We start from the raw sequence: 22575 nt of genomic DNA on the forward strand, positions 1-22575 counted from the left end.
TCCTCTAGATTAGTGGCGCTAGATGTAGATCGTAGGACTTCTAACCAACCTACATGGTATGTGTAACCTGTGTATAGGTCAGTTAGAGTCTCTGTGTGTAGATCATATTCCCAATTTTCATTGAGAAATATCCCATCTAGACTTGGTGTGCCAAATGGTTCTCTTGAAGTGGACGCAATGTCACTTCTTATGGAGTGGCTTCTAGGGACCTCTACTTTAGGAAGAGCATCGGAATGTGGTAGCTCAGTAGGGCCCTCATTAAACGAGGTAGGTAGAATATCCACATGGACACTCTTTGGGAGGGTAGGGTCCACATAAGATGTGAATGGCGAATCTACTACCCCTCCTTCCTCATTTACTTCGCTTGTCGCATGTTCAGAGCGTGTAGCTCTACTAAAGGTCTCTATTAGACGACTAAACATGCTAGATCCGGGTTGTGGGGCCCACACTGGCATGTTTTGGCTTGTCTCCTCAGGGTTCTTGGTAGGGTGTCCTTCCATGGCTTCTGAGTCAGAGGACGAGTCACTATCCACTATTCGTGGATCTTGGGTTGCACTCCCTTGGGTTCCAGCCGAAGGCCAAGATGCCAACGTGGAGGGATGGTGTGAGCCTGTGTAAACTGAAACGCTTTCTAGTGGCTCAAACTCCAGCACCCGACCAGAGCGTAGATGCATGTGACGTGGGTACCCTACGTGCGTTGGTAACTACCCTTGAAACTCACACAAGTGGTTTCTTAGGTGTTTCGCACCCCCTCTTTACTTGTTTTTAGATTGTTTTTAACCCGTTTTTGACTCGTTTTTGACCCCCTTACTCACGGTCGAACTTGGACTAGGGCGTGTGATAGCTCGAAACGAGCGTATCGTTCAAAGGGTCCTAGTGTGCTTTACAGCACCGTGTTCGCCTATCTAGAGCTCTTGTAGTCCTCAAAATAGTCCGTTTCCTTTGGGGGGAAGGGGCAAAAGCCTATTTGCTTGTGGAGGAAAGGGTGAGGGCTTTATCCCACATGCTCACTTTACTCCTTGGGGAGTGGGCTACATATAGGGCACGACTTCCCATAAGCTCTCACTTGAGAGAAAGCTATGGAGGCTCACTCTCCTATATATATATATCAAAAGACCGAGACCGAGACCGAGACCGAGGCCGGGGTCGTGGGTCAATTGGGGTTCTTTCTTTTCAAAAAATTTTTCTCCAATTAGAAAATCTTTCCTCTCTTCCTCTCCACACGTTTGGTTCTTTCTTTAAAAATAAATTTTAATTTTTTTGTTTTTTATTTTTTGTATTTTTTTTAATTTTATTTTCTATTTTTTTTTTTTCTGAGATAAGTTCTCTAGGGTTTCTAGCCTTGGCCGCGGCGCAGTTCGCACACACAGCACAGATCTGGGGATTCAGAAACCCCCTCACACGCAGAAAACCAGATAACCGATCGTGCGCCCACACGCGGGGCGGAAAATTAACAAAAGAAACAGAAATGCAGAAGACAAATTGCAGAAACAGAGATTGCAACCACTGAAACACCTCAACAGCAAACACACAGTCGCTTTCCTACAGTGTAGATTAAACTTCACGCAGCAGCCGAGCTGCAAACTGGAGCTTGGTGCAGGGCAACTCCCCGGCAGCGGCGCCAAAAATGTGCGCTTTTGCCGCACAGGTCGTAGCTGGGGACTTGCCGGACACCGTATGCGAGCCACGAATGGCTGCAAGCATACAACCAGGGAAGGAAGCTCAAACAGAATGCCAAAGGGTGTGTCACTCACCGCTCAACCGCTGCCTTGAAGGATTCCCGCGTCGCAGCCGTGAAGAAGGAGCCGCCGTCGCCGCTCTACCGCCTCTCCGCCGCCGTGCCGCTACACAGTGCTCGATCGCTCTCTCACTCTCTCTCTCTCTCACACACACACGCAGGAGAAGGAAACCAAAGAGATAAGGCAAGAGCACTCTTGTATTCACAACACATGAGAATGAGGATTTTAGGGTTACATTTGACTCTTATAGGTGACTTGGCCGTTCACACTTGGGCGCCCATACATGGCCGGCCGATCCTAACCCTAACCCTGCTGATATTCAAGGTGCGCCTCTCATCGGCGATCACCCAATCCCTTTATCCTTAACATATGGTGCCGACAAGCCCGGCCCATGACTCAGAATATTTAAATTAATGACGTAAAACATAATACGTCTCAATGTCCGCCATGGGTTAACAATTTGATACGTCAACTAGGAAACTTTTGATATTAACTAGATTATCACACTATCTTTAGCACCCTCCTTAATGAAAACTTTGCAAACTTATATCTACACCCCCAAACACTCAGGGTCCTCTCAAGATTAGAGGAGACTTCATATTCTCATTTGAGCAGATGTTCAATGTCGAGGAGGTCTCTCTCCTCATGTGTGCGCCTTTGGTACCCTTATCTTTGCAAGCCTTTGGTCATTGATCTTGCTTGATCCTTAGTCTTGAGACCCTCTTAGGAGATTCTTGTCTTTGCATTTTTCTTGAGTGTTAACACATTCACATTGTTATATGCACAACTAGATGGTTTGTCTTTACCTTGAAAATCTCTTGAAGATTTGCACTTGACAATGCTAGGTGGTCACTACCTTCTCAGCAAAAATTGTTTTGAGGGTTATGGTGCTTGCTCATGACAATGAGCTTATTGAGGTATTTGCATTGCATTTGGGACCTAACAGTCCATTGAAGCAATGTATGGACAATGTAGGTAGGCTTGATCATGGTCAGCCCAGTCAGCACAGAGCAGACGCACTTTGCTAGAGATTTCCCTTAGGATAGGGGTCGTAAGAGAGGGAACAAGTGCACCTCTCAAGAAACATAGACTAAGGCTCCGTCTTAGCTAGCGTTCTACTCTACGAGTGGCCAATCATCTCTCATGGTGGCTACCCTCCTGGTGAGAATGATGGGACATAGGATCATGCATCACCCACACATGATGTACATGCTTTTAAAGTTTGAAGGTGGATCGTAAAGTATCCTAAGACAATTACACCACAACAAGAGATTGTTAAGAATAAGCATTATATATATTATGTGAGAAGCCCACCCACTCAAATTTCTAGTTGCGGGAAATCCTATAATTGTTTTTGTGCCCTTCTAGTTGTAAGTCCTTTGCATATAGTAGTTTACCTTACTCCCCATTCTCTTACACTACTTGAAGTGCAATATGGAAACAATCCCACTAGCAAACTAATAATGATACAATTAATTAAGTCCAATGTAGGTGACAAACATCCTCTTTGATGGATTATTTGGGAGTCGAAGGATGCAGTGTACAATTAATTAAGTCCAATGTAGGTGACAAACATCCTCTATGATGGACTCATCCCTATGATGGATTATTTGCAAAGTTGAAGGATTCAGTGTACAATTAATTAAGTCCAATCAATATAGGTGACAAACAGCCTCTATGATGGATTCATCACTATGACGGATATTCTACAAAAGAAGGAAAAGATTTCTAGGATTCAAATGTGATGTGGAAACAATCCCACTAGAAAACTAAGAATGAATTCTTTCGAAATTAATTTCAGACAAACAACCTCTAAGATAGGTTCATCACTATGATGGATATTCTACAGTAGAAGGAAGAGCTTTCTAGGATTAAAAAAGAGGTTATGGAAAAATAGAGAAGAAAAGAGAGGATAAATTGTGTATACCGATGGGGGTGGAAGAAGCCCCATTTTGTAGATGCTTGCAATATTGAAAGATATGACTATAAGGAGAGGCCCCTCCTTAATTTCAAGGATGTCTCCTCATGTTACACACATCAAGCCTTCCTATTTAAGAGCGGAGTACTAAGAGGTACCAAGATTTATGTTAGGGATGACATTAATCCTTTGCATGTAGACCAAAGGAACCTTGGAATGGTGTAGGTACATGAGGCAAGTAGAATATGGAAATGGGCCACTTACCGCAATAATAGAGTCATCTTCATAGAATTACACCCTAAATAGGGGCGTAGGATCTATGAGACCGCATCAAATGCCGAAGCAACCACCTAGAACATAAATAATACTTTGTGGTCAAATCAATTGGGTATGCGAAGACTTTCTCGAGGAGAGATTTTTCTTTACACAAGAACACACTAGAGCTCGCAGGATTTGCCATAAACCACTGGCTATAGCCGGGTGGGAGTTAGTGCTCTATTTAGACCACACCTTTTCAACATTGTCATGGGTGATTAGAGATATAACGAGGCTAAGTACATGTGGTCTATTTAGACCACATGTAGCTCTATTTAGACCATACCTTTTCAACATTGTCATGGGTGATTAGAGATATAATGAGGCTAAGTACATGTGGATGAGAATTTCTTCTAAAAGTGGTCGACATTGCAAAATGTGACTTTCCACCACAGTATGATAAGTTTGAGGACATGTTACTTTCACCTCATTTTCTTGGTATCTCCAATTTCAGTCTATCTCACTACGCTTGGAGCTACACATGGGCTCATTACATTTAAAGGCATGGCTAGATGGCCCTCTTCAAGCAGTCTCATCTACTTCCAACATGGTGGAGGCTCACAACCATGATTTCATTATCCCCCCCTCAAGCCTGAAACTTGAAGGCTGCAATGGGCATCAAAGCCATTTTAGTCTTCAAGTGAAAGCTACCACTAAAAAAAGCTTGCACAAGTAAAGGCCATAAAAGCAAATTCTCCTTAATAGATGCCTTGAAATGATGGCCAAGATAGTGAAGGAATAGCACGGATGGAAGCATAAACAGTAAACATATGACAGAGTGCAAAGGAGATAGAGAGAGTTGGACAATATCACCTTTTATAACAGAAGTGAAGCTTTACAATGGCGATGGCCAGCAACTCGATGTTGAAATATATGCGAGTGAATAATGGGAAACTCCTTATATAGTGCATGAGAAACTCCTTATATAGTGAATAATGGGAAACTCCTTATATAGTGAATAATGGGAAACTCCTTATATAGTGCATGAGTGATCTGGCTGACTGCTCACAAGACAAATAAATAGGAGAAATACAATAAAATACCTAGATAAATGGTAAAGCCCCATAGCACTGCGATGCACAATTCTAACACCCCCTCTGCAGCTCATAGTGTGCAAGAGTTGGAAGAAGATAAGTCAATGAAGATGCAATCATGGACCCTCCAGCATCGCGAATACTGGAATCACCTCGGAGAGAGCATCCACCAACATGTTTCCTCGAAACAAGATGCCACCACAAGGAACTTTGCTTGGCCACAAATTCCCAAACAAGTGTGCAACGAACTCCAAAAATAGATGATGAGCTGCTAGACACACCGTGCCCATAATCCCCAACAATGGTGGATGGAACACATCACGTCCCAAAAGCCTCGAACAATGAACTTGGAACAGATCCAATTCATAATCTCTATTGTACCAAAGATAACCATGTCTTGCCAAATGTCTAATGCTTGGAACTCCGAATCACAGTCCCCATGCATCAGTAGTAGGTGGAGCTGTAATCAACCCCCTCTCCCGCCCCCAAAAGCCTCTTCTGGTTGGAAGCACATGGGGGGGAACTACATGTGTACTAGAGAAGCACACCATCTGGGGTCTCCTGAGCCGGAAGTGCCTTGGGAGCCCTAGAAGTGGTACTAGAATTTGCATCACTATCATGTGTCGTGTCTTTGCATTTTCCTTGAGATAAAGCCTTGCCCTTGGTCATGTACTTCTTCTTGGACAAAAAATACTTGGACAGATGTCCTCTTTTCCCGCAAGAGAGACAACGACTCCGACCTTTCTTCTGAACTGAGGAAAGTGCCTGGTAAAAACTGTTGACACCTTCAACTTACCCTGTGAGATGAGAACGGAATCCTCCTCCAAAAGTAGGGAGCTAAGATCATCAAAATCCAACTCAGTTGATGTGACCTAGCACCGTAAAGATCGAGAAATAACATCATAGTCCGGAGGAAGCTTGGTGAGGATAAGAGCAGTCAACTGAGAAGAGGATAAAGCAGCACCCATAGACGGTAACTAGTCATGGATTACCTTGGCCTTAATGAGAAAAGACTGCATCAAATTTTTCTCTAGAAATAACAAGCGTAGAGCTGCCCCTGCAAGGTAACTGCCGTCATCGATGAATCTCGTGCAAAGAGATCCTCTGATTTTGACCATACCTGATGAGCACTGGTGAGAGTTTGCACTACTGGTGAGACCTCCTCGGTTATGGTCCGCACAAGCACAGAATGCGCCTTCGAGTCCTGATTCTCTCAGTCTTGTAATTCCATAGCAAACTCATGCTCGTGATCTTGAGTCCACCGCCTAGAGTTTTGACGACACTCAGGCTTCCTTTCAGTGCCCTGAACAATGTCCCACAAACCCTTGTGGATGAACCAAAACCGCATCTGAAGCTTCCAATGAGCGTAGTCGGGTCCTTTCAACTTGTCATCCTTGTTCGTATACGGGGGAGCCATATCCATAGCAACATAGAACAAATCTCAGCTCTCAAACACTTCTCTCAAGTGCTTTCCAACGAAGTGAGTCACCAAGAACAATCATCCCCCTCTCAAATCTGAGAGAGAAAGAGGCTAGACAGCAACAAAACAATCCAAGATCCATTGGGAACCTCCTACCGGAAGGGCAGGGGCTTGTGGAGGAAGAAGACAATGTAGGGCCACTTGTCTGGCAGCACCAAATGCAAAGAACTCACCAAAAAATAGATGCCGGTGCAGAAAACACAGCCATAACTACACCTTTTGCCTCTGTAGAAGAAAATGCAGCCAAGGGAACTGGCCAGCTTGCCTCTGTGTAGGAGAAAACGCGGCCACCAAAACTGGGCTACTGCACAGCAAACTCTGGCGGCTCGTTGGACTTGAAAACGCTGCAGTGTTGGGGAAACGCAACCACTATTGTCACAGATCTGCAGTCGGGAGAGATGTGGAGAAAAACACACATCAAAGGGAGGGAAAGGTGCGCAGATTTGCAGAGTTTGGAGTAGCCTAGACCTAAGCATATGATACCATGAAAGAGATAGCACAGGCGAAAGCATAAACAATAAACATATGAGAGAGTGCAAAGGAGATAGAGAGAGCTGGACAAGTCACCTTTTATAACAGTAGTGAAGCTTTACAATGGCAATGGCCAGCAATTGGATGTTGAAATATGTGCAAGTGAATTGGATAAAGGAGTGAATTATGGGGAACTCCTTATATAGTGCCTGAGTGAGCTAGCCAACTGCCTCTAAACAACCACCTCGCTGGACCTGAAAACGCAGCACTGTTGGGGAAACGCAACCACTATTGTCACAAATCTGCAGTCGGGAGAGATGTGGAGAAAAACACACATCAAAAGGAGGGAAAGGTGCGCAGATTTGCAGAGTTTGGAGTAGCCTAGACCTAAGCGTATGATACCATGAAGGAGATAGCACAGGCGAAAGTATAAACAATAAACATATGAGAGAGTGCAAAGGAGATAGAGTTGGACATGATCACCTTTTATAACAGCAATGAAGCTTCACAATGGCAATGGCCAGCAATTGGATGTTGAAATATGTGCAAGTGAATTGGATGAAGGAGTGAATAATGGGGAACTCCTTATATAGTGCATGAGTGAGCTGGCCAACTGCCTCTAGGGCTAGCCGACTGCTCATCACAGGATAAATAAAATACCCAGATAAATGGTAAAGCCCCAGATTACTGAGATGCACAATTCTAACAGATAGCACCTAGGCCTTCAATTTTGAAAATTTTGAACGGTAGGGTAGGGTTGCAAATTCTACCCCCCCCCCCCCCCCCCAAGCCCCCAATGTGGTGCCTCCCATACCTCAATCATAGAGTCACAACCATTGATTACAAAGGCCCCCAACCAGAGCAACAACAACACCAACCAAACCCAACACAACTTACATGCACACATGATCCTTCAACCCCACACATACATGGTGTGCCAGTACTGTGATCCCTTCTTAGAGTTAGATGCACTAGATCTTAAGAGGCCTCATTCCTCCACCCGACAACTGCAGCAGCAGATCCAAGATATCCATCAACAACTTCCAGGATATCCTTTGACAACATGGTGAGCTCCCATCACATAGGGGATATGTGGGATATGTTACGACTGCTAGCACGCACTCTATTCTAGAGAAGGATGGTATCATTGTATGGACATGTAGCATCACATTGATAATAGCTCATGTAACTAGTTTCATACTCATTTTTTCCATGATTCATGTTTCTTCATGGATACATTGTACTACCTTTTTCGTCTCAATAACCCCTCTCTCTCTCTCTCTCTCTCTCTCTCTCTCTCTCTCTTTGGATCTTTCGAAGACATCATTAGTGTGCGAGCACGATCCCTTGTGAGCCACACCCCCCAAATCTCTATGGGCTCACCCCTCTACCCATCAAGTGCAAATCAATACTATCCTTCAATGACATAAAAATGATGTGGCTGTTTTGCCCTCTCTTATCATATCATTGTATGACAACATTGTCATCGAGTACCATTACATAAATACATTAGATTACGTAGCTGGTTTCATACACTTTTATTTTTCTATGGTTCGATATTCATCATGGATAGATTGTACTACCTTATTTGGTCTCAAAGACCATCTCGGCCTTTTGAAGACAATCTGTCTCTCTTGAGACTCAAAACAAAGAACCTAAATTTTTCATAGACTTGTGTTATGAAGGGTTCATTTTTTGATGCATCGCTTGATGGCCATCTTCAACTAGGAAACACATGAAGAGTGTAATCTTTTTTCTACTTAGCATCGAAATATTATCACGTGTGCCCTCCTTACACATATCAATGGAATCTCTCCTTGATTTTAAAGATAAGCATATTAGCTTTATATGAAGTTGAAGGGGTGGGAGGTTGTTGTTCTAGTTTTACTTTTTTGATAAGCATATTAGCTTTATATGAAGTTGAAGGGGTGGGAGGTTGCTGTTCTAGTTTTACTTTTTTTTTTTTGTGGGCAACTCATAGACGACTGATATATCTAGTTTTGTTTAAGCCTTCCATGTGCGTTTGCTGCTTACTTCTAAGGTAAAGAAAGGTAGTGCAAGCTATGTTAAAAATTATTTGTAGTCTTATGTGTAATTTGTGGTGATCTTGCGCTAGTTTAGTATTCATCATGGATACATTGTACTACATTTTTAGTCTCCTAGACCCGTGGGTGTTTTGAAGAGACTATAATCTCTCCCTCTCTCTCTCTCTCTCTCTCTCTCACACACACACACACACACTCTCATTCCAGGGATGCCTTCATGAAAAGAAACCTTCTTCTGTTTTTGCTCTGGACAAGGTGTAATGTCCAATTCAGATTACAAAACATACTAAGTATGTTCATTCACCGAAAAAAGTAATATTTTCTACCAGAATTGTTCTTATTAATTTTTCAACCAAAAAGAAGCCAACTATTTCTTTTACAATCCTGAGCATCCAAAGGTGACAGGTTCCTTCGCATGGAATGAGCTTTGCATGCCAACACTTTCTTTTACAATCCTGAGCATCCATATTCACTCCGTAATCTACAACCTATGATTTCACTGGTGACAAGTTCCTTGGTATGGAATGAGCTTTGCAGGCCAGTTCTTACCATGTTGCCAGTTTGGATAGCCACATCAGTCTGGCAGAGCTGCATTTCATGCACGTCTGCCACTCTTCTCTCTTACATATGAACCTGGAACACTGATTCGAGATTGCATTTGTTGACATCACAAAGAAGCTGGTGTCTGATAATTTTGCTACTCTAGATTCAATTATCCTTTCTGCAGAATCCATTGAGATGCACTGGACTGGATAATGTTATGCCTCACTGAGTAATGAATAACAAAGGCTTTTTCAATGGACAGTTGTAGAAGATAATACCAGTTAAAAATGGAATCCGACACAGCAGAGAACATCGAATTCATCAATTCACCTTGTTGGCAAAGAACAGATACGGCACAGCCAATTGCAAGAGGTGGCTCAAAGTTCTTTCTTCATAAGGACTTAACATCAGTATCCAGCCAAGAGGCCTAATGTAATGATCTGTGTCTCTGCACAATCGTACAAAAGAGAGTAGCACTTCAGCAGGAAGACAAGGCAGACATGCCTAAATAGGAATGTTGCTTAAGCCATCAACCAGGTAGACTTAAAGATCTCAAGGATCCCCACTGAAACTGCATGAATATTCGAACGGTCAGAAACTGCCAAATGACTGTAGGTTGATAACTGCAACATGCTAAGCATCTCAAGACCCTCCACCTAAGGCCATTTGAATCCGCTCTCGAAGGTCTGCAACCACCTGCACCCTCCACCAAGGCACCGGATGTCGCGAATCGATCAGCATGCTAGAGCTAAATCTTCATATGTGGAAACAAAAACTAAAGCAACAAAAACCAAACTGTTGTTCACCCCTTCAGAAGCTTTAGCCCATTTATTGACTTTATCTGCAGCAGCCTTCAAATGTGAAAAGCTGCCAGAGCTCAAATTGGATGAGTAAACAGAACTTCCCGAGGCTTCTGCAACCCACAAGCAGTTCCTTTCATCCCGGCGTCGCTTTATGAGATTGCAATAGCCAAGCTTCAGCCAGACAAAATGATACCAATGTGAACGACTCTACAAACCAGTATTTAGCTGTGGCAAAACCCAAATGCATGAGGCAGGTATACTTACAATGCAACCTTCAAGGGACCTCTCTACAGGCAAAAATGCATCACTTGAGGTTGATAAATCTATCGCAAGAAGAGACGTGATCTCTTCAGAATCATTAGAAAACTCTTCTTCCATGGAGCCATCAGAAGCAAATAACCATTGTCTTTGGTGCAGGCCACATGCATAAGGTTTTCCCACGTGCACCACCAAGACTGCTACATCAAATTCGCTGGGGAAATGAAGTGGAAAAATGAGGCTCATCTTGCCATGATGCATCATCAGCTCTAACACGACATCAGTATGTTTTTTTTTTTTAAGGGGGGGTCTATATTGGCTTACCTGCTAAAGGGAATTGTCCCTAATGATGAAATTCCAAGTGCCTGACGAGGAGAAAAGGAAGAAAATCTGTAAAACCAAAACTCCACGTGAGCATGAAAGCACTGCTATAGCATCAGGGGTTTACTCAAAGGGTAACTATATCAAGCAAGGGTATCAAAAATAGGGAATTTCTTTTGCCTCTGAATGCACGTGATATGCAAGGTTTCAAAATAGAGAACCCCCTCGAGGCTCTACTTCACATAGTTCCAGCAATATCAAAATACTAAATGCCAAGGACAACTATTCAGAGTTTTTTCTTAAATCCAGAAAAGAGACTTATATTAAGTAAAATAAAATCATACAAAGGGAGATCATGGATTTTCTAGAGATGCACAGATAAAATGCAGCAGATATGCGCAGACAGAATGCCCCCGATTGGTTGAGATCTCCCTACCTTTTGGCTTGAGATCTCCCTTTGTATGATTTTATATTACTTAATAGAAGCCTGTTTTCTGGGGAGGGAAGGGGCGGGGAGGGTGAGGGCGAGGGCGAGGGCGAGAGAACGCAACAGATTTATGCGAGTGGAAACATGGTATTTTCTTATCCTCCATTCCTATGGGGCTTTTTTATGTAAGCATAGTGCCCCCAATTACTATTGGATTCGAACCAATGACTTTCGCTGTATGAAAGCGATACTCTATATCTCAGGGGGGTGCACTACTAAAAAACCCTATGTATCACGTGCGTTCAAGGGGTATTTAAAAAACCCTAGACCGGTGAATTTCTCATGAATAGAATAATCCCTTTTTCTTTATAGACTTGCGTGTTTTTTTTCCAAATCAATTAATAAAAACCTTTTGTAAATGTATTTTTGTAAATTTACCTTAAAATTTTGAATTAAAAAACCGCTTCGTTTGAACTCACGTAGTACACCTACATATTTTTAGGTGAACCCCCCAAGTACTCTATCCCCTGGGTTAAGTTAGGTAGGATCACTCCTCAATCTGCCCAAGAGCTGGGATATAGATACCCAGATCCTCTGTGCTCCTTCACCCTCCATAAGTAATGATACGCTCTGCCTTGGATGGAGCTGAGCATCTAGGACAAGAGAGGTCCACACCAAAAATAGATCTCCGCTGGTTGGTAGACAACCACCGTGTAGAAACAACCAGAAGAAATAGGATACTTGGCTCCTCACGTAAGTGTCATAGTTTCTCCCAAAATCTCCTGTGAATGGGTGTTGCAATGTCATACACCTCCTAGTGAGGCCTAAGAGTGGGAACTCTTTGGGTCTGTCCAAGCATGAGCAACCTGGCATTACGTAGTGTAGCTGAAGCAAGGTACGCTCCTCATGGGGTTACTCACATCAGTCCATTCCCACTCACCAGGGTCCGAATGTAGATATCTGATAAGCCATCCACCATATAGCCATAGGCACTATGAAGCATGAGTAACCATCACTGGCAAAGGGTCAGTATACCAACGCTTCCGAGAGCGACCCACTACACTCACTTGACAGATCACAAAGCCATGTGTGATCACCTATACATCACATCTCTCCATCAGCCATCCAAACTGAATGGAATAGAAGCCAACAGCCTCTTCCTCCTCCGTTTTGGGAATCCCATCACTTGGGACACGCTTGTCCAAGAAAAAACCCCCAACCACAAGTGGTGATACTCATCTAAGATTCTACCAGTGATCCAGTGGTATAGCTGATTAATCTATGCAATCCATTGACTCCCTCTAAGATGTCTCTCTTAGATCAGCTGGAAGACTTCAAAAATTCTTCCAATCAAGCATTGTCGTTGCACATCTCTCCCAGCCTAGCCACTGCATATATCTTGTTGCACCCAAAGGTTTGCCAAAATATCCGCATACTAGTCCAAGCCCGGATGATGAAGAAAAACGGGTGAGGATGAGGGGTGGTAATCTATGTCAAGAATGTCCTTCACTTTCTCAATGTTGATCTTGTCGACATTCAACTGGCACGGCTCGATGGGATTGCCTCGCTGCTCAAGTAGACGGAGGTTGCAATGGCAAAAGACCAAGCGTTCTGGCTGAGCAGTGGACAATCTGTTCCTCTTCTTTGTATGAAAGAGGGCCCCATGTGCTCCAGTTCCTCTCACAATGACCGGAGCTACAATCCTATGAGAGAATCCGCAATACAAGGCGTTTCTGTCATGAAGAGGACACAACTTTGTAAGTTACCAAGTAGTATTTAGAAACTTTAGATAGCCTACTTCGGAACTTCCGCTTCAATGTTCACAAAGTAGTGAAGTACTTACCAGAGTAGGAGTGTGTGTTCCATATTTCTCCCACTAGGAGACTAGCCGAGGCTCTCTCTCAAAGTTTTGCAGTTTCTCTCCCAAAAGGAAAACTCCCATTGTGAAACACTAGAAGCTCATCCTCAAGTTGCCTCAAGAGTGCAAGGTCACCTCCTGTCCATCTCTGGATGTACTCCTGCCAATCCTCTTCCAACTCCTCATTGTTTTACTTCTCCTCATTCCGCCAAAGAGGCTGTAGTATATGGGCAACCGCATGGATTGGTCTATGAAACCAATCCCGTCTACGGTTCCAAACCTCTCTGATGTCCTGGACCCTATCAAAGTCAATTATACGAAGCAATGAGCACCACATGGCACCATGTACGAAATAAATTGAACAAAGCAAGCAACAAATCTATACCTCACAGCAGGTAGCACGGTGTTGTGGTCAAGTGCCTCTCCAATGCCGTCCATGAACTCGTATAAGAGTCCAAGGGTGTTGCCCTCCATATCTAGTATGCAGAGAACACTATAAATGGGCTGAGTTGCCTTCACAAGTGCCTTGGCTTCATCTCACCAACTCTCTCGCATGACTGTGCGCGCAAAAGCCAATGCCTTGGGTTGCTCCCAATCCTCCCATGCCATCCACTCATGTGACACAACTGTGCGCAGTAGTCCCAGTTGGACTCTCACTAGCCTCTCAACCACAATAAACATGTAAGCAAACCTGGTCTTTGAGGGCTTCAACAGCTCCAAATCACTATGGGCACGATACATGGCAAGGACCTTTGGTCTATTGGTGACAAACTTTACCAAGCTCCGAGATGTGTTGAAGATGTCGGAAATCCACCCCACCTTGGTGACATCCTCTATCAAGAGGTCCAAGCTATGGGCTGCACATGGTGTCCACACAATCTGTGGGAACTAATCCTCCAACATTATGCCCATAGACACACAATTTGATCCATTGTCTGTGATCACTTGTACTACATTTTGAGGGCCAATCTCTAAAGACTGGCACAAATGCTTCATCTCGGAGAAAGGGCAAAGACACTGACGCGCGACAGTGATACAAATTCTAGTACCACTTCTAGGGCCCCAAGGGCACTTCCGGCTTAGGAGGACCGAGATGGTGTACTTCTCTAGTACACATGCCGTTTCCCCCATGTGCTTCCAACCAGAGGAGGCTTGTGGGCGGGAGAGGGGGCTGATTACAGCTCTACTTACTGGTGCATGGGAACCGTGATTCGGAGTTCCAAGCATTAGACATCTAGCAAGACATGGTTATCTTTTGGGTAGCAGAGATTATAAACTAGATCTGTTCTGAGTTCATTGTTCGAGGTTTTTGGGACGTGGTGTGTTTTCCCCCATGTGCTTTCAACCATAGGAGGCTTGTGGGCGGGAGAGGGGGCTGATTACAGCTCTACTTACTGGTGCATAGGAACCGTGATTCGGAGTTCCAAGCATTAGACATCTAGCAAGACATGGTTATCTTTTGGGTAGTAGAGATTATAAACTAGATCTGTTCTGAGTTCATTGTTCGAGGTTTTTGGGACGTGATGTGTTTTCCATCCACTATTGGGGATTATGGGCGCAATGTATCCAGCAACTCATTATCTATTCTTGGAGTTCACTGCACACTTGTGTGGGAATTCGTGACCAACAAGCAAAGTTTCTTGCTATTCGTGGTGGCATTTTGTTTCAAGGAAACAAGTTGGTGGGTGCTCCCTCCGAGGTGATTCCAGTATTCGCGGTGCTGGAGGGTCCATGGTTGCATCTTCATTGGCTTATCTTCTTCCGACTCCTACACACTATGAGCTGTAGAGGGGGTGTTAGAATTTATGCATCTCTGTGTTTTTGGGGTTGTACTATTTATTTGGTATTTTATATATTTTTCCTTCATTTATGTGGTCATGGAGCAGTCAGCCAGCCAGCTCTAGGAGCAGCCGACTAGTTCCCAAGTCACTATATAAGGAGTTCCCCCATTTCTCACTATTTCATCCAATCCCTTGCACAAGTTTAACATTCTCTTGCTGGCCAATTGCCATTGTAAAGCTTCAAGTTAATATAAAAGGTGATCTTGTCCACAAGCTCTCTCTACTCTCTCTCGTCTTGTTTATGCTTCCGCTTGTGCATTCTCCAACACCTTTCCCATTTGCATCACATCAACAGCATTTGACATATCAGTCTGCTGTATCAAGAGGCATTGAGAAAGAAAGCATGTGTCTACTTAGTTCCATTGTAGCATGCTTCTATATTGGGTACGTCAGCCCTTGCTGGTGGCTGTGAAGAGAGAGCTATCAAGAGTGGGAAGAGGAGCTCAAGGAGGCCGCTTGGGCAGAGACAATGGAAGAAGAAAGTGTGGTGGCCAAAGAGGAGGACGCAAAAGCCTGCCCGGTTCCTTGGATTTACAGAAGAGCAAAGGTTGCAGCACACTACATGAGCCTTCACTGTTTTCATGAGATCGTGTTGGCTGCTGCAGTGTTTTCCAGACGACAACACCACCTCTTGGGTGTGTTTCCATGTCTACAATTATGCAGTGTTTTCCAGATGACACCACCTCTTGGGTGTGTTTCCGTGTCTACATGTATGCAGCTTTCCATTCATGTGTATAAGGTTTTGCTAGTTGTAAAGGATATGCATTAATTCCAAAGTCAAGCATTGTTGTATGAGAAGGTTGTAGGAACCACTGAGTGTGCAGTGCAGTAGGTTAGGAGCCAAGGGGGCGGAGGGTTAGACCCACCTTTGGTGCATTAGGGAGAAGATGACTTGGTAGCATGAGTACTCAAGTCTGTCTCCACCCTTCTCATGCGTATATGATTGATAATTGTTATCTTTGTAATTGGGTTAGTGAATACCAAGGTGGAAATACGAGTGCGGTGTTTCCAGTTTCTTCACCAAGATGGTGAAGTCTTATCTATAGCAGGGTCAAATGGCCGCTGCATCGAGTTGGCATTTGGATTATTATTTTATTTTTTTATTTTTTTTTGGAAAAACGATCCTTCTATTAGTTAATGAGAAAACGCCATAAGGCTACAAAGCTCACCTCACAAGGAGGGATAATAAACACAGTGAACACCGGAGCTCCACCCCCGTGGCTGGCCGCTCTCTGGGCGGGGGCAACCTAGTAGTACATGCTGGAGGTGAGAAGAGCCAAACTGGAGGCCTGTAGTGCCAAGTGACATCCTCGCCCCTCGTGATGAGGAAAGGGCCAGGCTGCCAAGTGCGGAGGAACGCCTTGCGGCGACCTCTCATGCGATCCGAGTCGCCCTGAAGTTTCCCCCAGTGTCCTCTCAAGGTGTGAATGATGTCCACCCAGAGGGCCTGTATGACCTCCGCCGGTGGAGTCGCCTGGCGGTCTATGGCCTCCCTGCATCGGGCTCTCCATATGTGCCAAGCCGTCATGCTGCTGATCATCTCCCATCTGTGCCCGTCCCCCTCCTGGGAGACTGCCGAAGAGAAGTATGGCGTCGGAACCACCGCCATCACCCTGTCAGAGACCTGGATGGTCACACTGCCAGGGACGTCCTCGTATCCAAGGGCCGGGCCGCTGTCCGTGGCCCAAGCCACCGCACCCCACGTCGCCATCATCTCACCTGGCGAGCCTGCAAAAACCATCCTAAGAGCGCGCTACCAGACCTGTTGTGCCTGTGGGCAATCCCATAAGCAGTGCCGCTGCGACTCCTGTGCATGGCCGCACCGAGGGCAGGACGCTGGGTGTCTGCCAAAAGCTAGCCAAGCCCCCACAGCCAGTCCTCTATGCGCTGTAAGCCAGAGAAAAAGCATCACCTTCCGGGGCCGGAAGCTGGCCCAAAGGCGCTGCCAGAAGTCCCTAAGGAAGGCATGGGAGAGCCCCTGTCGCCGCCAATGCTCGGCCGCCGCCGGGGTGCCCGCTGTCCTGTGCCTCTGGATCCGCCGCCCCAACCTCGCTGTGTACTGAAAAAAGGGGGTGCCTGGGCTGGTAGGGGCCGAGTATGGATCTCGCCAAAGCCACTCGCTTGGATCCCACTGAAGGCAAATAAGAGGCCTGCTGTCCCAAGCCCATAATCTCCAAGAATAGTCCTCCCCTATCGAGGCCGCTGAGGGGTCTACATGCCACTGTCTCTGATGAAAGCCGACCACCCGCACCCTCTGAAAGATACAACCCTGGAACTCATCCAAAACTAGTCGGGTCCTCTGAAGCAGGCCTCCCTCTCCCACCTCGAAGATGAGTGGGGCGACTCTCTCTGCTGAGCCGCAGACCGCTAGAAGGATCTCATGCCGAGTAAAGACGCCCATCCACTGTGGAGGTGGAGGGTCCTGTACTGGAGTCCGCCACTCCCGGGGGATGGCCGCCTCAATGTCCTGCCTCATCAACTCTCTGCCCCTCATCCCGCTGAGTCTCCTCTCCTGAGCCTCTAGAGGCAGCTGCTGAAAACATATCCAGTCGTCTAGGGACTGGGCTGGGCCGGAGCTCAAAGGGCCCCACGACACGTGAGATCGCGATCCAACCATATGACCACTGGGAAGTCGGATCAAGGGGTTCCAGATCAATGGCTGCCTCAGGCGCTCCTTGTCGGTGCCCGGGGGAGTCTGGAAGATTGACACCATCAGATTCTCCCAGGCCCTCAGAAGGCTAGCTGCAAAACGCTCCTCGAAGCCAAGGCCCACTCCTCTGGATCGCTGCTCTGTAAAGATCCACCTGATGCTGGGGGTCCAGGGGCCGCTAAGAGAAGGAGTGCGGCTGAGAATCCTGGCAACAAGAAACTCCTTCCACGGCTCAGCGCCGCCTGGTAGGAGGCCACGAACCACCAACTTGCCAAGCAAAGCTCGGCTCTGACAAATAGGATCAACTATGCCCAGGCCGCCTCTCTCCCTCGGCTGGGTGATCACAGCCCATGCCACCTTGGCCCTGGCGGGCCGCCCGTCGCCACCGGACCAAAGAAAGTTCCTGATGAGCCTTTGCACCTGGCCAATACACGCCCGCGAGAAGGCCCAGCAAGAAGTGATGTACCACATGGTAGCAAGCAGGACCTGGTTGGCCACAACCACTCGGCCAGCCAGAGATAAACGAGCGGTACTCCAACACAAAAGCTTCTTCCGAATGCTCAGAAGAAGGGGGGCTATCTGCTGCTCCGGAGATATGTCAATGCCCACATAGCATCCCAAATAGCGCACTGTAGTGCCGGGGGGCAGCCACTGAAACCCATCAACTGGCCTCCAAGCCGGGGGGGGGGGGGGGGGGGGGTGGGGGGGGCACAGAACTGACCCACAACCCACACGACTTGTGCCAGTTGATCAAAGCGCCTGAAGCTCTGCAAAACCTGTCCATGGCTGAGGCGAAGCGGCGGAGGTTCTCCTCCCCTACCTGAAGATAGACAGCAGTGTCATCCGCAAACTCCGAGTCTAGGAGCTCCTCCGAGGTGCGGATGGGGAGCTGGAGGCCCCGCAAACCTGTATCCTGTGCCGTCAAGAAAGTGCTCATGGCCTCCGCCACAAAAAGAAAAAGAAAGGGCGCCAAGGGGCACCCCTGCCGCACCGAGCGCGAGAGCTGGAACCTCTCTCCGCGCACTCCCTGTATCAGCACCTGGCTATGGGCCGATGTGTAGAGTGCAGAGACCCCACGGATCCACTGAGGGGGGAAGCCCATCCTCTCCATAGTGCCTTCCAAGAAGGCCCAGTCCACCCGATCATATGCCTTCTCGAAGTCGAGAAGGAGCACTGCCAGATCCTCCTGCCGAAATCTAGCCAAAGCCGTAGCCTCCCAGAAAGAGAAGATGTTATCCAGGATGCTCCTATCCTGGATGAAGCCTGTCTGCGTGGAGTGGATGATGTCCGGAAGGTGAGGCTGAAGCCGCCTGCTGATCGCCTTAGCTAGGACCTTGTAGGCCGTGCCTAGCAAGGTGATCGGTCTCCACTGTCTAATCTCCAGTCTGTCTCCTCCCTCTTTGGGGATCAGGTGAATCAACCCCTCTGCCATGCTGTCCGGCATGTCTCCTAACTCCATGATCTCCTGGAATGCCAATCTGAAGCCCCTATGCAAGAGACCCCAGTACCTCTGGAAGAAAGCCACTAAGAGACCGTCCTCACCAGGGCATTTGCCCCGAGGAAGTGCCTGAAGAGCCTCCTCCAGTTCCGTATCCGAGAAGGGGGAGAGAAGGGAGTGCTGCAAATGGGCCGGCACAACCGGTCTCGTGAAGCTCCAGACTGCCTCCCGAGCCTCTCTCACCCTGTCATCTGCTGGCTCAGCAGAGAGCAGATCCCTGTAAAAATCTGTGGCGATCGCCCGAACCCTGGGGGGATCCACCACCACCTGGCCATCAGCCTGCCGAAGACGCCTGAGACCCTCTCGTCTGAAGCGGGGCCCTGTCGCCTCAAAGAAGTCTCGAGTCACTCTGTCTCCAGCCTGTGTCCAAAAAGAAGCCCGAGCATGGAATCCATTTGGATTATTATTTGGTCCATTCACCTATGGAAGTAGGACAAGGGTGTGTGAATTATCCAATACGCCTCTGGGATTGTAAAAGGGCCATGGTGCCATGAAAATGTATAAAAGGAGAGTCCCCTCTCATTTGAATCAATCAATATCATTTTCCTTTGTTTATTCGTGTACAGGTCACTGATGAGTATCATGACTCGTGGTAACACATCCACACTAGCTATCAACTAAGGAAGGTGTCTCTGGAACGGCAGGGACTTCCAGAACCTGTTCAAAGGCTGACCCTATGGAAGCCAAAATTCCAAACGGGTTCTCAAGACTTTGTGAGGTTGCCTCTGCTGAACTTGGAAGAAGCCCCTTCCAAGCAGCGGGCATCAGCAATGTGCAAGGCAAGTTCTGTGTGGGAGCTGCCGCCAGGATCAAGTCTCTAGCCTGAGAGCGGGAAGGATGAGACCCAAAAACATTTCCAATGAGTGTGGTCTTGACTTCTTTATCAAAATCTGCTTGTAAGGTCGTAAGCTCATCTTCAGAGAAGAAATTGTTCTCCCAGCCAGTGGGGGTGGAGGATGATTGGCTTGGGCAGAAGCCATAATGCGAATCAAAGGGAGGGCAGCCGACTTGAACACAGTAAAACTTTTTCCATATGCTGACAGGAGAGGCAGGAGGAGGGGCTTATCTGTGCAGGAGAGGGGAGAAGAAGGTAAGAGGCATAGAAGAAGGTGGACAAACAAAGAGGGGGACGAGGTGAATGGCGGGCAGGAAGGAAATGGGCAGATAAAATGGGAATGGCGGACAAAAGGAAATGCAGGTAAAGGGGTGAATGGGGGCAGGAGGGAAATGTGCAGAAAAGAGGGGGAATGATGGGCAGAAGGAGGGACATACGGGGAGCTCACCTTGTGTATTCGTATATCTTGTTTACAGTGTAATTTTAAGCATGCTAACATGTCAATTACAACATTGAATTCAGGAATCCTACACTGCTTGAGGGAGAAGCTGCCATTTTGTAGACTTTGTTGCACGAAGCTGCAGCGCACCTCTATTCCTGCTGTGATGACTAGGCTTCCCAAACACAGGATATAAATCAGAAACACAATAGACTGCACCCTCCTTCAAACTCTCTACCTGCACAACATCAGAGTCAGGAGACCTGTTGCATCAAGATTTTAACATACAAAATGCAATACACACTATAATTGAATGGCTTGCCTGCTCCTCTGGGACTTGCCAAACGGTCACAATCCCTCCCTTTATGCTTCTGCTGTGTTGTTGACAACCAACAGTACCCTCTCCATCCCCAGAAAACCTCAGACCCATTACACTTACTTTCATGAAAGGTGTCACCTCTCTAACATCAAGATGAACCTCCCCTAAAGCCTTGCGAATGTTTTTTTCCACCAATGCTTGCCTTGCTGCCTGAAAGGAGCATTGGACAGATGACTTAAGCTTCAGACAAAGCATTAAACTAACAACCAAAGAGGAGTGAACATGCACATCATTTTAATTAAAATTTGCGATATCCAGCCAAAAACTCATCTTGGATCTAAAAAGGCTTCCCATTCTAATTGAAGAAAAATCACTTTTTTTTAAAAGCTATTAACCTCTCTTTTAGCCTGGTACGCAGCGAAGGCAGCATGCTGTGCAGCAGTCATATCAGCCATCAACAACTCAGGTTCTGCTGAATTTTCAAGAATCCTAAACAGTTTTGCTCCTTCCTCCATATCCTTTTCTGGGAGTAGTGTAGTATCTTCCTTTTCCATTCTCATGACTGCCTCCTCTGCAATCTGGCTCCTCCTAGAGTGGCCATACAAGATGTGTTCAGATTAAATCAGACCATTCACCTTCTCTAACATTGCTAGCAATTTTTAAAAATATGTACGAGTGCCTTCACATGTGGCAGTTTTAGGACATAAACCACCTATCATGATAACCACGCATAGCCAGCTCTTCAGCTTTAGCAGACCTTGTAATCGATCTGCAATCTGGAAGCCTGGTTACAAATGCAAAATCAAAAGTGAACTCCAGGTGTACTCTAGTTAAAATTTGAGACTACGTGAAGAATGTTTTCGGAATGAAGAGATTCAATACACCTTTCATGATACAGAACAGGGTAGATCCGATTGATGCCTATGATTGTCCTTGGAACAAGCCCACCATCATGTTTGATGCAATGGAATGCCATAGGCATTGGCATACCCTTGCCTACAAAAGCACAAATATGCAATATCAGATCTTAGAAAACTTGCCTTTTTCCATTCAACGAGGTATTCTACATTACAATTGGGCCAGAAGAGTGACCCAAAACCCTCCACCCTTGAACCAGGCTTTGAACATAGGTCTGCATATCAACAGCCTGGGTTATTACCACTCAGTCTGGATTCTTTGAAGAGTTTTGCACTTGACCCTAAAAACTAGAGCTAGCAAACCTTAAAAGATGCCACTTTTAGTCTAAATTGTGGAAAGCTATGTCACAGGAAAAGCACGAAGTAGGCCCAGAAGTTCATAATCGTCCATAAGTTACTTACAAAATCCCAGTTTGTCCATCCAGTGAGCTCTATAAGTCCCGTTAATATGCAGTGCAAGCTTCACAGCTTGAGATGCCTGCCACAATAGGTTTTAAATTAGTGCACAAATCTTGAGCAAAATGTATGCAAAGTGCAAAAGAGCAACCCACAAGTTGGATTGAATCCCCACCTCTAAGGGGGGCATGGGTGTGATACATCCAATCAATGCTGCCCCACAAACCTGGTTGGAAAATCTGGTCAGTTTGTGATCAAACTAGAGCTTACGCAGCTATAATAGCTGATATATTATTACTAATTAGTCCAGCTTTGCATACCCTTAATTTCTGTCCAACGAAGATCTTGCCAGCCAGCAACTGACGAGCTAAAGGTGGATCCAATTCTCCATTTAACGAGTACCTGGCCAAAAAAGAGTTTTTCATAACAGCTTGATTAGATCAAATTCTGGTAAAAGAAAGGCTGACG

At 46.1% G+C, this 22575-nt stretch overlaps 1 protein-coding gene and 1 long non-coding RNA gene across 6 annotated transcripts in view; both read right to left on the bottom strand.

Annotated features, from left to right (window-relative positions):
• Positions 1 to 9215: 9215 nt before the first annotated feature.
• LOC147626034 (protein BREAST CANCER SUSCEPTIBILITY 2 homolog B-like) overlaps positions 9216 to 22575 on the bottom strand; it is a 41823-nt gene continuing 28463 nt past the window's right edge. The window contains exons 9-22 of one of the 5 annotated variants that reach the window (XR_015268758.1): positions 22428 to 22509; positions 22283 to 22333; positions 22114 to 22189; positions 21679 to 21790; positions 21507 to 21578; positions 21190 to 21382; positions 20798 to 21004; positions 20626 to 20713; positions 10931 to 10996; positions 10613 to 10820; positions 10352 to 10519; positions 10080 to 10241; positions 9876 to 9993; positions 9216 to 9770 (exon numbers count right to left, since the gene is read on the bottom strand). Coding sequence is in view for 1 of the 5 variants with exons in the window: in XM_086817598.1 (XP_086673724.1) it covers positions 10188 to 10241; positions 10352 to 10519; positions 10613 to 10820; positions 10931 to 10996; positions 20568 to 20713; positions 20798 to 21004; positions 21190 to 21382; positions 21507 to 21578; positions 21679 to 21790; positions 22114 to 22189; positions 22283 to 22333; positions 22428 to 22509 (1435 nt within the window). In the remaining 4 variants the exon portion in view is untranslated. Of the gene's footprint in view, positions 10242 to 10351; positions 10520 to 10612; positions 10821 to 10930; positions 10997 to 20567; positions 20714 to 20797; positions 21005 to 21189; positions 21383 to 21506; positions 21579 to 21678; positions 21791 to 22113; positions 22190 to 22282; positions 22334 to 22427; positions 22510 to 22575 lie in introns of all 5 variants that reach the window. The other 4 variants (XR_015268755.1, XR_015268756.1, XR_015268757.1 and 1 more) reach the window with 4 other exon arrangements.
• LOC147626035 (uncharacterized) lies at positions 13285 to 13800 on the bottom strand. Its single transcript, XR_015268759.1, has 2 exons — positions 13598 to 13800; positions 13285 to 13511 (listed from the first exon to the last, which is right to left on the bottom strand). It is a non-coding gene; the product is annotated as an uncharacterized LOC147626035 (long non-coding RNA).

The sequence above is a fragment of the Cibotium barometz genome, chromosome 23, assembly GCF_041138505.1.
Source record: "Cibotium barometz isolate CiBa-2024 chromosome 23, ASM4113850v1, whole genome shotgun sequence".
Taxonomy (NCBI): Eukaryota; Viridiplantae; Streptophyta; class Polypodiopsida; order Cyatheales; family Cibotiaceae; genus Cibotium; species Cibotium barometz.